Source organism: Anabrus simplex, chromosome 13, assembly GCF_040414725.1.
Source record: "Anabrus simplex isolate iqAnaSimp1 chromosome 13, ASM4041472v1, whole genome shotgun sequence".
Classification (NCBI taxonomy): Eukaryota; Metazoa; Arthropoda; class Insecta; order Orthoptera; family Tettigoniidae; genus Anabrus; species Anabrus simplex.
In genome coordinates this window covers 96693950-96709667 of record NC_090277.1, presented here as the reverse complement: position 1 = coordinate 96709667, position 15718 = coordinate 96693950, and the positions used below count along the sequence as shown (strand labels likewise).

The 15718-nt window shown below is 38.0% G+C and overlaps 1 protein-coding gene across 3 annotated transcripts in view; it reads right to left on the bottom strand.

Annotated features, from left to right (window-relative positions):
- The window catches only part of rogdi (rogdi atypical leucine zipper), an 88002-nt gene that overhangs the window by 14025 nt on the left and 58259 nt on the right, over nucleotides 1–15718 (bottom strand). For all 3 annotated transcript variants that reach the window (XM_067156880.2, XM_068229989.1, XM_067156878.2), the window contains exons 4-6: nucleotides 14200–14357; nucleotides 11528–11648; nucleotides 7849–8058 (exon numbers count right to left, since the gene is read on the bottom strand). In XM_067156880.2, coding sequence (XP_067012981.2) covers nucleotides 7849–8058; nucleotides 11528–11648; nucleotides 14200–14357 — 489 coding nt within the window. The remainder of the gene's footprint in view (nucleotides 1–7848; nucleotides 8059–11527; nucleotides 11649–14199; nucleotides 14358–15718) is intronic.

The following is a 15718-nucleotide window of genomic DNA, read 5'->3' as shown; positions in this document are numbered from 1 at the left end:
CTGGTTGTTTTAGTAGTGCACCGGATCTTCTATCCCACACAGTTTTAACCCAGTCCAGCGTGAGTTCTACGTCCATCCAACCCTTTGGTTGCACTCGTATATGAATTCCACGGGGAAACTGTATATTCTTAGGCATTGTTTTCCTCTTGAAAATGATGTAAGGCGGCAACTTTCTTCCGTCAGCTGTAATGGCTAGCATTGCCGTGCATCGCAACTTCTCACTACCACTGGTTTTCATTAATACACTCCGTGATCCTTGTAGCGCAATAGTGCTGTTGCGAGGCATATCAAGAAAGACTGGAGTCTGATCGGCATTACCGATTTGAGAAAGCAAGTACGAAGTTTCCTTGCGCAAACGTATGACAAATTGGTGAAAATTTACAATCTTGTCCGTGTAATCAGCAGGCAACTTTTGGCTTAGTGTTGTTCTCCTTCGCACTGACAGATTGTGTCGTCGCATGAACCCCTTAATGCACCCACGACTCGCCTTAAACTGAGTTATGTTGTGTTTACGCGCTACCTCCCGTCCCTTAATTTGTAACATTTCATATGATACACTGCAGCCATTGCTACGTATTTCATTGATGTACATAAACACTTCTTCGTCAGTTATAGGAAACTTCCCTGTTTTAGGACCTCTAAACGCGCATCTAGAAGGGTTTGTGCTTTTTAGTTTGTTTTTTAATTTCCACCAGTCATTCACCAACTTTTCACTCACTGAAAATTTTCTTTCTGCAGCTCTGTTCCCGTGTTGTTCAGCGAAAGCAATTACGCTTAGCTTGAAGCCCGCAGAATAGTTTCTATATTTACCCATAATCACTTATGTTTCACACGTTAATGTTTTGCAATGTAAATGACTTTCTGTAATTGTTCACTATTGAAACAAATTATTTCCACAAACACCCCAAACACAAATTAAAAACTTAAATTCTCATGCACACATGTCTACAGTAATCATGTCAGTCACTCAAAAATCGGACTTCGAATTATGTGATTTCGAATTAATCACCAATCCGCAATTCAGAAGTACCAACCCTTGCCGCGTTATAAAATATTCTAAGGCCCGTTACTGCATGCATTTAACCTTGATTCACAGTTTATACCTTTCAAATGCCATGAAAAAAGAACTATTTCCAAAATGTATCCAAGAAGGTGCATTTACAGTATTCAAATAATACACTTGGATATCTCACTGGTAAACATAACCTCACGCAACGAAAGAAAGAATAAAAAAGCACGATTCAAGGATGAGGAGAAATCTATGCTCGCTCCCATGTGCAAGTGCTTTATTAACTGGATTACTATACTGTATGCATTTTAGATGCCTTGTATTTACACAGAAAGTACCCGATGCCCTTAAAATCGAACTTTCCTATGACTCTGTCCTTGTACGATTTCCCGCCATGGCACTTCTCTCGTACTTCAGAAATGCAAACACTTGCCGCGTCACGAAGTATTCTAAGACCCATTAATACATGCAATCACCTCGATTCACAGTTTAAACCTTTCAAATGCCATGGAAAAAACTATTTCCGAAACGTATCTAACAAGGTGCATTTACAATGTTCAAATAATGCACTTGGATAAATCACTGACAAACATTACCTCACGCAACGAAAGGAAAAAAAAAAAAATCGCACAATTCAAAGACGAGGATAAATTGTGCCGGTTCCCCTGTGGAAGTGCATTATTTTTGGATTTCTTTACTGTTTGCATTTTTATTATAGATGCTTTGTACTGACATGGAAAGTGCCCGACACTCTTAAAACATTGTAGCTTATCGAAGTTTCCTATGACAAGGGGATTAAGTATCTTGCTTCCATGTGCATTGCAACGCACTACTATGACCCCCATCCCTCACACTGTACGATTTCCCGGCTGGCAATTTCTCCTTTAAAACTGTAAGACCATTTGGGCTCGCATTAAAATAAAACAATGCAGTTTCACCGGTAATGTCAATATTGTTCGGTGCCTACGAATTTATTATATTTGCCATGTTTTTTCGTCAACTGTCGGCATCGCCAGTGTTTTGCAGATTCTGTTTTCCCGCACACTGCATGTTGCGTGATATTACGGCGTTCCTTAAAAGGTTGAACACAAAAGAATTCCGATTTCATTCAACTTAGCAATCATGAAGCGCACTGTAGACTCACCGAAGTGAGTAAGTGCGGAAAGCTACCCCTCCACGTTCCAGAATGCGCGTTCTATTATGACGCGGAGCGGATAAATTTCGAGTTGAAATTACTCTGTAACATACTATTGTTTCAAAATGTAAAGGCAGTTTTGAATTAAAAGTCTGAATTTCGGTAATGGAGCCGACATTGTACTTTGAATTACGAATTATCCGTATTTCGAATTAAACAATTGAAATAACATGCAAAACTGTATCTCATGTTTCCGGGAACGAGAGCTTCTGCGAATTAGGCGAGATTTAGAATTAACCGATTTCGAATTATCGAGGTTCTACTGTAAATCCATCTGTGATCTGTCCATTCCAGAGCAGCCAATACTGTTGGGCAGCAAGGAAGCATGCAGCAATTTGTTATCAGTTGAGCTCGTTAGTTGCGACACACTAGTGCGCTTGCGCAAAGCTCACAAACCGGAGCACGGACGTCTTCATACATCGCTCTAGCTAGCGCGGTGTAGATCTACTGTAGTTGACCGTGTTCCGAGACGTCGGTAACAAATATTCATTTTTTCAATTTCTTTTAAACATACGGTAATTAGGTTAATATTTCTCCCCACTTATTGATGATTTTACATTACATTACTGACGAGTTTATAAAATTAAACTTTAATACCATTGGATAATAATTATCTTGACTGCTTGGGTAAAAGTTTTCATCCCATGCCTGGACACTTATGACGTAGTAGTAAGTTAAGAGTCTAGCGATGAAATCGTAAATAATTTGGCTGACCGTGAGCTGAATAATTCCGTGGAAATCTATGTTATCGTCTTGGATTTCACTTCGTGCGCAATAACGCAGGAGCCGGCCCCAAGGTGTTGGGGTAGCGTGCCTGCCTCTTACACGGAGGCCCCGGGTTCAATTCATGGCCGGGTCAGGTTTTACCTGTATCTGAGGGCTGGTTCGAGGTTCACTCAACCTACGTGATTACAATTGAGGAGCTATCTGACGGTGAGATGGCGGCCCCGGTCTAGAGAGCCAAGAATAACGGCCGTGAGGATTTGTCGTGCTGACCACATGACACCTAATAATCTGCAGGACTTCAGGCTGAGCAGCGGTCGCTTGCTAGGCCAAGGTCCTTCGTGACTGTTGCGCCGGGGTGCGGGTAGTTGTAATAACGCAGAATTCTATAAGACCTCTTCTCTACTAGGAGACTAGTGTGTGTTGGTACCGGTATTTCCTGGCGACGTTGCCGATAAGCAATAACTTACAGCCTTATGTATTTCAAATGAGAACTCATAATATGTAGGTGGTGAATAAATTGTACACTGTCTCGCGACCATGTTGTCAAACTGCCAATAGCCTACCGGTAAACCATGTGTCGTACATATACCGGTATTATTTATACATTGTGCAACATCTCGCAAATGTGACTGTGTTGCCAAATTGCCCATAAACCATACACATATTTAAATTGTGCATTCATGTGCAACTTACATTGCAGTTCCATTTACCTTTTAACCAGATTGGTGAACAAAATTTGGACGTGCGACGATTATGCGATTAAATGTTTAACGTCCGATTTTTGTATTGAAAATAAAGGATGCGACGATTACGCGGTGGCGATGATTATTACGTGTTATAAACCTCATTTTAGGTCCGTATTGAAAAATTTTTAACAGTTCAACAATAATAAAGGTGTTTTAATTTATTCCACCTATTGAATACTTATATTTTCACTTATAGTTGTTACATAATTAAATTCTTAGTTACATGGGGACATGTTTCGCCCTCAATTAAGGGCATCTTCAGCCTAAATACAATAATCAAAAATACAACTAAATTAAAAGTGGAAGTTAAATACAATCATCAAAAATACAACTAAAATAAAAAGTGGAAGTTAAAAGTTTAGTCTGTTATTAAAATTTGGAACAATAAAAATGTGAAAAATGATAAAATAAAAAGATGCTAATGGAAAACTGTCTTATGATTAAACTATAATCTTGTCGGAGACTAAAACTTCTATTAAAATTCTAATTAAAACAGTTCATATAAAATATTGGAAAATCAAAGTGGTAGTAATAAAAAGCCAACGACATGAGGGCGTGTACACAAGCATAAACTTGATTGTCATGAATACAATCTTTTCAAGGCCGCTGATAAATTCGTAGCAAGTAAGGCAGAAGTGTCTATTGAAAAATTGTAAGAGGCCGTTAGCACCGGTAGGAAATAAAATGGCTGAATCCTTGCCAGAAAATGTCAACAGATGCAGAAATAAGTTTTATGTAAGTGGAAGTTGTTATTTGTTAACTACTGTTGAGTTGGTTGCTGCCCGTCTGTTGGCTCTGAGTCTGCTTGTGTACACGCCCTTATGTCGTTGGCTTTTTATTACTACCACTTTGATTTTCCAATATTTTATATGAACTGTTTTAATTAGAATTTTAATAGAAGTTTTAGTCTCCGACAAGATTATAGTTTAATCATAAGACAGTTTTCCATTAGCATCTTTTTATTTTATCATTTTTCACATTTTTATTGTTCCGAATTTTAATAACAGACTAAACTTTTAACTTCCACTTTTTATTTTAGTTGTATTTTTGATGATTGTATTTAACTTCCACTTTTAATTTAGTTGTATTTTTGATTATTGTATTTAGGCTGAAGATGCCCTTAATTGAGGGCGAAACATGTCCCCATGTAACTAAGAATTTAATTATGTAACAACTATAAGTGAAAATATAAGTATTGAATAGGCGATGATTATGCCGGGAAATACGGTATCCTTTTCGCTGCTGAATTCTGAGACAGGCTGGTGCGACCCCAGTGCTGGATTATTTCACCCAACAACCTCATCAAATATTATTGCCGAATTGAACACAAAATACAAGCACTAAACTACACAATAGTATTTTAAGACGCTATTTTAACTCACCGGTTTGTTCCTACAGTGTTGGAGACAGGGTTGATTCCACACAAGGTGGCAAAAATTTTGTCTATTAGGAAGATGCTTAAAAATTTTCATTTGCATTATGGGCTATACCTACTATATCTACGCACAATACCAAACCATACACACGATTAACAGCAGAAAGATGAAATTAAAGACCCAACATTGATCAAAATAGAGCCGAACTTGCCATGACTTCAGCATCACCTGTCTGTTTATAAAATCTGTTTGCTTCGTCCGCTACCCTCGCCGACATCTCTTCATTCATTCATTCATTCATTCAAAATAATCCATTTCAGGGCATTCAGGGGTCAAATTATTATTTGAAATTGCTAGGCTTGGTGCTTGAAATGCATGTACCTTTGCCTAGTAGTGTCATGTCTTCCTGTCTCTGGCAGCAAATTGCCACCACAATCAACATCACTATCACTTCACTAATATCTTCAATATCACTACCGTCACTGTCGAAATCCACATTGGACTCACCGTCAATGGCGAAATCTACATCGGACTCAGTCTCCTCTAAAAGTGTAAGATTTCCTCTGAACGCATCTTACGTTTGTATGCAGCAGCCATAATTCAAACAAGATGTTTACAACTGTGACAAAAGAAAAAAAACGTTTTCCTGCACAATTACTTGTGGAAAAAATATAAACTGCTTAGTTTAATGTGTGACTAATAGATGGCAGAAGCAAATAACATCGTTATAAGATAGAGTATATTCGACTGCAACACTGGCGGAGCAAAGTCCGGCTCGAGTATACTCTATCGCAGCACTGGCGGGCTATTTCGGGCAGCAGTGAAAAGGTTAATACATAGACTCCTATATAACAACTCGCTTCAGTACATTTCCTCTAAATTTCACTTTCTCATCTCATTTCATAACTGTAATACCCGCGCTGGATCTTCCCTTGCAATTCCTCTTCACCATTCATCTTGTATAACAATTCTTTTACTGTGACCGGTTCCAGACTTTGGAATTCCTTACCAGTCAGTGTCAGGGACAGTGGCTCATTAACTAAATTCAAGAGATCTTGCCGAGATTACCTGTTGAAAACTACCGACTGACGTGTGCGCTGTACAGCTGAGTGTTTGAATGGCGATAGACTCAGTTTTTCTAGTATATGTAGACCTAGTTGATAGTTGTGTAATATCTGCATTTATCTTGTGTATGTTTGAGCAATATTATTTCATATTGGTTAACTCTTTGGCCTACCATTACTTGTGAAAGGAAATATTCCCTTACATACCACTTATTTTTTGGTCACTTTAACATAAATTTGACTGATCACATACATAAGAATACAGAGAGCAAAGTGAGCTTTTAGCTCATCTATAGTAACAGAAAACCAACGCGTTTTTTTCTTTCACATTACTGGTTTAAAGGGAAGCAGATAAATTAGCAGGAAATGTAGAGGTATAGGCATTGGTTTCCTTAGTAACATGATTGCAGAACTGTGGGGTTAGAAATTCAATCACAATGTCCATTTCTTTTGGATTATTTCCCAACCTCCTCCTCACTATAGAGTGAATTTCAGAAACTGGTTTGCATGTTAAAGAAACAGGCTTATTGTCAATAAGATCACAATTCAAAGTATCATTTTACTAGACTTCTCACCTGCTCTTGTTGCATTCTGGTTTTGTCACGTAGTTTCAATTGGCACTATCACCTCAAAACTGAAATCGGAATCACTTTCATCACTGTCAGTTGAAAAAGAAGTATTTTCTCTCTCCAGAGAATCATTTCCACTTTCAACATCGCTATTTTCAAGCCAGTTACAAATAACCTCATCCATGCCGCGCTTGGTTGCCGCCATGGTTGTTTTCAAAGAGCGGCAAACTAGGATGCTTTTTACTTTCTGTATTTCAGCTCAGAGTTACTATTTACACAGAGAAAACAGCTTCAGGTATCATCTGACATCAATCGGGTAGGCTGCAAAACGAACAGAATAAATCTCTCTGACCAGCTAACCGTGGTAATGAACTTATCAATGTTCCGTGCACCAGGACGGAAGTGTCCGTCAAAGTATGACAATGGGTTAATCTACAGCATAATATTTTAATTCCTGTATAAATGTGAGCGAGTTATAACTTGTATGTTATCATAATGTAATTCTACTAAATTAACTTAATATATTTGCAGAAAAATACTGTAAGTGTGGTTAAGTGTATGAGAGGACCATGCGCCCTAACTTTGTCACTTGCAAGTAAGTAAGTAAGTAAGTAAGTAAGTAAGTAAGTAAGTAAATTAATAATATTAGATGGATCACAGAACTTAAAGAAGACATGAGAGTTGCATATTACAATAGAAGATTTAAAATACAAAACCAATACACTCAAAATATTGAAAGATAAACACACTAGACTACAGACAAAAATCAATAAGCAGAGAAAAGGAAGAGTGATTCCAGAAGCAGAAAGAAAATTACGTTCAGCAAGGACGAAACAGTATTGGGCTGACAAAAAGAAAAACCTCCATAAACCTGACTAAGTAGTCCTATGTTGGCTCAAATAAATAAATAAATAAAATAAATAAATAAATAAATAAATAAATAAATAAATAATAATAAATAAATAAATAAATAAATAAATAAATAAATAAATAAATAAATAAATAAATAAATAAATAAATAAATAAATAAATAAATAAATAAATAAATAAATAAATAAATAAATAAATAAATAAATAAATAAAAAATTTAAATAAATAAATAAATAAAACTGAGCATGAACTATGCAATTTCAGCCATTAAACAAACAGTCTAGTACATTTACCTTGTCTTTGAGCTGTTGACAGAGCTGCAGTGCCACCGTGAAGAGTACCAGCACCTCGTTAAGCCACGGCACCGAGCACTCGGCTTGGTGCGTGTCGAACTTCATTTGACCGTGTACGTTTGAGAGCTGGTACAGTGCGAAGACGAGCTTGTGGCTCTGGATGTAGAAGCTAATGGCCAGATCTTCAGGTAATGCCGGGGAAAGAGATTTCTGAAAGACAGGAAACAGAGATTATTGGACCTAAAGTGTAACTCAATCTTTAGCATCCCACAGCAGTTGATATCGAGTTTAACAGGTATTAATGTCTATATCAGCAACAATAGTTATTTAGCATATGGCATTACAAATGTATAAGAAGAAAAAGAAGAGGAAAGTTACAAATTCATTTCTGAATTAGTTATAAACTGTAGAGCCTCAAGTAAGAAAAATGAGATTCGTCAGAACTATGAATCAAAAGACCAGGGTCCTGCTCCACAAAAGTAAGGTCAGATACATTACAAGGGTAGTAAGGTATTACTAATAGTCAGGGAACGGATTTCTATGTAAATACACAACTATTTAGGAAGTTAAAATTAATCAGTGGTATATTTTGTATTATCTTTACGAATCATGACGTGTAGAATTGAAAAATGCATTTCTTTTTTCTTTCCTTATTCTTAGTCATTAAAATCAATATAGTCCATACTTCACCTGAAAAGTATTAAATTTGATTAAATTAATAGTACTCTCAATAATGGGGAAACAAATTAAGGATTTATATATAAACATTTTAATATTTTAACTGGTGTGCAGCTCAACAATCGCATCTATCCCCATCTGAGCTGATAAGCAGTGCGGAGAAAGAGAGAGGTGGGAGGCCGGAAGAGGCGAGGTCAGCAGGTTTGTACGCTGAGCATATGAAACACTATGTAGCTGCTACCCTGCATTATGTAACAACACTGACTGTGGACATAAGTTTTTGGCTTTTGCCATGTCAGGAAAACAAGGTAAAATTCCTCACATTTCGCAAAGAACTTTGCTCCGCGTCTCCAGAAGAAAATCTGGACTGTTCACAAGGAATAATAATGCTATTGGCTTTACATGCCATTATGCTCTGTACAGTTTTACTTCTAAATCGACAGTTCTCAAAACATGTGAGCATCGCCTTACGTATGCTGCCAGTGCTCTACAGCTGCGAAAACTGCTGATGCAATACGACCACAGCACATTGCCCTCGTAAAATGTAACACCCTACTCAGAAAAGCTAATGAATCACAAGTGACAACAAATTTACAGAAACTACACTTACTAACAACATCCTGACTCTAAGAAGAGAATACGTTATTAAGAATAAAAGTGAGTGATAAAATTACAAATTACTTACAGCTAAGGGATTGGCACAGGAAGGAGGTTATGGCCAACAAAGGAAACACTCCACTGCATCTCAGTCACTTTCTTGTTGTTTGTCTTTCACGAACTACAATGAGACATACACTTATGAGCCAGATACCAGGTGTATGTAAAGTCTTTTCCGGTTTCACTAAGAGATGGCACCAGCAAACACTACGCAGCTTATGAATTTGACATACGTCAATTTGGTCGTCTGACATTAACCTACCAACACACACAACTTCAGTCTGCCAAACACTAGTGTCTGTGTTGTATCGTTCAGTGCCTGAAAAAGAACATTTGCAACACACATTGCTTTTCTTATTTAATCAAAAGAAAAAGGCTGTGAAAATTCACACTTGGTAGAAACATATGGTGAAAAAGCTCCATCGATTACTACATGTGAGACATGGTTTTGACATTTTAAATGCGGTGATTTCAATGTGAAAGACAGTGCACACTCTGGTAAACCACAAAAGTGCGAAGATAAGCAATTGCAGGCGAAGCCTGCCGAAACCATTAATGAACAATGCTATCGCCAACAAATGATTAATTTAAATTGTGCATTGATCAAAAGACGACCAGAATGGGCCAGAAGACATGGCAAAGTGATTGTGTTACACGGCAATGCGCCGTCTCGCACAGCAAAACCAGTGAAAGACACCTGGAAATCGCTTGGATGGGACAGCCTTCTGCACTCGCTGTACTGCTCTGACCTGGTGCTATCTGACTATCACCTCTCTGCATCAATGGGGCATGCGCTCATAGAGCAGCACTTCAGCAATTTTGAGGAAGTTAGAAAATGGCTCGTTGAATGGTTTGCCACAAAAGACAAGCAGTTCTTCTGGTATCCTATTCATAACTTACCTGAGAGATGGGCGAAATGTGTAGAAGCAGATGGCAAAAATTTTGAAACAGGTATTCTTCCAAGTTCCCTTTTTTTTTTTTGAACGTGCAGTTCAATCTTGTGCAGGAGCAGCAACACGTTGTTGGAAAGCTAAGGGATGGCACAGGAAGGAGGTTATGGCCAACAAAGGAAACACTCCACTGCATCTCAGTCCTTCTGCACGCATGAATGTCCCAAGAACAAATGTATGGTGAACATTGCATGCAGAAAACCTGTACACAAGAACCTTGTTCATCCAGATCGAAAATAATAAAAAATTTATTTTTACTTGTACAGCACTTCTTTTACGGTGTTGACTCTTCTTGAATGTCTTTTCCGCCAAGGATAGTTAAGGACAGGAATTCCAAGTAAATCAGTCACGGTCTATCAAAGGTACCCTCCTGGCGTTCGCCTGGAATTGAGAATGGGAAACCGTGGAAAACCTTTCCCAGTACGGCCAAGGTGGGATTCGAATCCACGCTCTTCTGAATGCAACACACTATTAATTCACTAATGGTGAATTCGAAAACGAAACCAGCGCTCCATCAGAAGAAACAATGACTCATGGATAGGCAACAATGCAGCTGGACAAACTGATGGCCTATTTAGAATCCTTGACTGAAATCTCACCGGCAGAACTGTTGTTAGTATTAAAACATCTTCGTGATCGTGCTGCGTGCAAACACTACACAAATTTAAACAGAAAAATTCACATCATTTTTGTGCATAAAACAGTAATAAATGTATGAAGAGTGTTCTGATATTTTTTTGTACAACTGGAAAAATGTATTACTGTACAACTTATGTTAATAGATTATATAACATGTACTGTATTTGTTTTTTAGTTTTCCAGATTATCCACATTTTCAATCATCCGGATTAGTTCCGGTCCTGCTTAATCCGGATAAAAGAGGTTCTTATGTACCCATTTCAATACCCTCAGCCACCAGAAAAAGAACCACACTTCTCTGCTCTTCTTTGCTTGCCTCCATTTCTGCAGCTGGATGAACACACTAGACCAGTCCGCACACCAACAAAGACACAACCCAACATTTGCATCACCTACCACAGCGATGGCAGTACCGATATGTGTTGCCACCTTTTGTGGGGAATGTGTGCTAAGGTGGGGGTTCTGTTTTCATTTGACTGCCCTTTACACATTAAACTGTTCTATCTCGGAAGCCATTCGACACGGGGCATGTGTCCATATGAAGTTTTTTCTTCTTTAAAAGATTTGTTGGGTGTGAAAATGAGAAACTTCTTTTCACCTTGTATCTCGGACTACGTCCGGGAGCTGGATGATGGAAATGGATGATGATGATTTCTTACTTAGTACATATGAAATGATTTTTAAAAATTTCAAGCATGTTTAGAAAATTATGCCCTGCCTGTAAAGTGACAATGAAAGGTCTAATATATACGCACCATGTTCCTACTACGCATCAGGTCATCTATGGTCCGTTTCCTGGGGATGATGAGACTGCTGCGACCGCGTTGCAGGCTGCCCAATACACAACCCAAGACATGAAGTACCTCTTCCGATGACCTGGAGAAAAGTAAGAAAATTGTTAGGGTATTTATTTTTATGCAACATTCATCTAAACAGCCTCTATAATGATACACTGAATTCTTAGGGATCCCGGGAAGCTAGTGAGAATGAAAGGTTCAAGTTCAGCAGTGCATTTCTGTGGGGTCACCATCGGACAAGTCTGAAAAAGAAGACCGGTCTTGGAACAAGAGGATTTTTTTTAGTGTGTGCTGTTCAATGTGATTCTGCAGGTGATGAGAGAATGGAGCCAGTGGAGTGGAGTGGACTGGAGTGGAGTGGAGATGCCTCACATGTGCAGATGACACGAGTGCTACGCAATGAATCAAAACAGGAGCTGAGGAAGGGTGGAGTTGTGAGCAGAATGTTGGACAAGACGTAGTTCACGGAACTGGGCAGATGGCAAGGGCAGGTGGAATCCCTCATGACAGATGACCTCAGGTTCATGGAAGTTAACCAGCCTACACCACTTGGGATTGTGGTTTTGCAGCCACAATCTCTTAATGGACATCAAAGTGAGGATATCAATGTGGTTGAGATGCATGTATTCACTCACAGAATGAAATTAGTTTTGTTTCAAGCAGGTCAATGGACACGTCTCCCGTCTCGTGTGGGAGGTTTTTCAGGACTTCCAGAGAGTGTGGTTTACACCTTCTAGCTTTTAAGATTTTGTTTGAGAAGTATTTCAAGAATATACTGTTCAAGATACAGAAAATAAGTCTGCAAATATTTCAGTTTCTCAGAATAAATAAAAAGCATTTTAAATTTATTTAGGGGAAAAAATAGGAATATAGCAAATATTTCTTCATGAATTTAAGCATTTTTAGGCACAACCGAACCACCATTTTTAAACTTATAAATGCAGTGAAACCTCGTTAGTGCATTCCTCATTAACACGCTTTCCCGCTTTCCCGCTTAGCACGTCGTAAATTCGAAGTCCCGATTCTCACAGTAATTAAATCCACATAAAAATACCTCACTTATCACGTCACGACTTTTCGCTATTACCGCATAGTATGATCACATTTTTCCTAGACCCGAAAATGTTTTCATCCCTTGTGGAAAGAACGTGATTTCCAACTCGGGTAAGAGCCCTTGCCGCAGTTGCACGATAACGGGAAAAGGTCTTGAATTCTTGAACTTTACAGGATAAAATGCACCTTTGGGGAGCAAGACACTAGCCCCAGAAATGATCGGTTTTGCTTGTCGGTTAGCAGTGAAACTGCAGAATATCACAATAAGCCTGTTTGTGCTTGTATTTCACATTCCATTCAACAGTTAGAAATGTTTTTCGTGTTTAGTTGTACCGTGAAGGGTGGCAAATATTTGTCGCACGATAACCCAAATCTGGAACATAAATGTTTTAAGTTGACCAGCATGATGCATATTTGTCTTGTGATAGCCTAATTATGGATACGGAAAAAGTCATGAAATTCCTTGCTAATGAAGACAAAATTAAAGTCTGTCAGCAAGTCGACTGGCATCCACATCTTTAAGCGCACAGAGTTGGCGTGAATGTTGAAACTCGCACCTTCCAGTTTCAACTCAATCACTCGAATCAGTCTTGGTCGGTCAAAGTTTTGTTCGATTCAAAATGGCAGACAAAGTCATTCTGTTGCAGTCAGTCATACATGACAGTGTATAACCCCCAATACATTCCAAGTGTGTGACCAGAAAAAGAATGTTTAATAACCCACTTGTCTGAAATAATAGGATTCTACTACAATTTGTTTTAGAAAGAGTGTGATCTGCAATTATACTTTGATACTTTTATGGGACGTAATCAAATGTTTTCATATTATTCTTGTTTGGTGTTCTTAAATATTTTTCAGTACACTATTGTTATTTTATAAGCCCCAGCGGAATAAGTTCTCATATTTCTTTTCTCGTGTTTTTCACACCTTTTAATACTCTCTTCTCGTAGAGTTTTCACTGTACCCGTGGATATACAACGTAAAATCCCCTTATGTCTGAAAAAATTGTATCTAGTTTTTCTGTATCACTGTTGGATAGTTTTTGTTCATGTATTCAGTAGTAAATTTCCTCACTTAACATGTTCTTTATCCTTGTCCTCTGGAGAAACATTTTAACGAGGCTTTACCAGTACACAAAACGCTTAATAACAACTTCATTTTAAATGATCTCTTCAGGCACAAAAAAGGTTTTTGTCTAAAATTTGAGTTCTATTTACAAGACGCAAAACCGCATGTTCAATAGCTCCTACACATCATGAAGAAGACTACTGAAATGAGAACAATGTGATAGACGAACCCTTGAAGAGTAAGCGAAAAATGAATCGTCAAAGGGAGGGAAGGATTAAAAGCCAAGGGCTCGAGTCACCGAGTCGGAAGAAAAGAAAACATGATGAGCTACAATGTCCTGAAGCCCTTAAAACTTATCTACAATAACTTAACAATGACTGACAACTGTTTTTAGTTACGGCGTGGTCTCTTTCTTCTGCTAGATGGCAGTACAGCTGCGATTAAAAGAACTAACAATAGGTTCACAGCAACTAGTAACTAATAAAATACAAAATCAATTAAAGACTCACTTGAATACATAATCCTTGTCTACATTTTCTATATGAACTAGAGCTTGCTGCAGATGATTGCCAGCATCTTGAACCTGCTGCAGTTTCCAAGGATTTTCGTTCTGGATGGTTGTACGATAGGCTACATTTTGTTGCCTCTGGACTTTGAAGTTTATGTCCTGGAACAGAAAAGTTAAATTAATTAAATACTCAGAGCCACATTAAAAGTGAAACACATAACATACTGTATCTTTAATACCCTATTTATAGTCGCCATAAGACCTATCTGTGTCGGTGCAACGTAAAGCTAATTGTAAAATTTTTGTTGTTGCTATTTGCTTTACGTCGCACCGACACAGATAGGTCTTACGGCGACGATGGGACAGTAAAGGCCTAGGAATGGGAAGGAAGCGGCCGTGGTCTTAATTAAGGTACAGCTCCAGCATTTGCCTGGTGTGAAAATGGGAAACCACGAAAAACCATTTTCAGTGCTGCCGACAGTGGGGTTCGAATCCACTATCTCCCGAATACTGGATACTGGCCACACTTAAGCGAGAAAGATCACAAAAAAAGAATCGGAATTTCTCCACCTACAGATAGGCCTACAACTTATTCCTTCTCAGTTGAAGCTATAAGTGACAGCAAGGAGGTTCTTGACATACCTATATCCCCTGCTCCTCCACCTCCTCAGGTGCAAGAGCAAGGAAGAACGCATCATCAATATTACACCAGACACAAGGCTGTGAAAGAATGACAGGAGTTACTGTTTCAAAGGAAAGCAGGCTTAATAAGAACTGACAACTAGGAATTAGTAATATTTTCATCTGCATTAATAATAAGAGCCACATTGTGATAACTGGATTTCTTCATTTCGACAATTACTTATAAATTGTACAATTTTGAATTTATAGATTATATTTTTTCATGAATTATTAAGAAAAGAATATTCATTAGGACATATTCTCTATGGAATATTGTACAAGTGTTTCCTTGACGACTGCTTTCAATTGTAGAAATGATTTATATATTTTCTCTTGAGATTTTTGTTTGTTTTAATGTTGTCAATCTTATGTTAATTTTAAGGACACTTCCTCCAAAGCATTACTTTGTCAATTTATGTATTTTTCATCTAAACAGTGTTATGTGGCTGAAGATGTCGATAATATACGAAACATGTACCACTTTTGAACATTAAAAATTGCCTTAAGCAATCATTGTATCGACTAGGTGGAAAATAAATAAATACTTAGTTGTGAATGTGCAGCTATCGAGCTCGGTCTAATTATAAAAAGGGGGCCGATGACCTTCAATGTTAGGCCCCTTTAAACAACAAGCATCATCACATCATCATGATTAATTGTTTAAAAAAAAGGAAAAAAAAATAACCAGAGGACTCGTTCCGCTCTGCAGCATTCATTATAAAGATATCACATAACCTGTCTTGATATAAAACTGTTCGATGCGCTGCACGGGTACTAATTTAAATGCTTATTTTTAGGTTTTATATTACCTGTTAATTATGAGAGGAAGTAAATTTTTG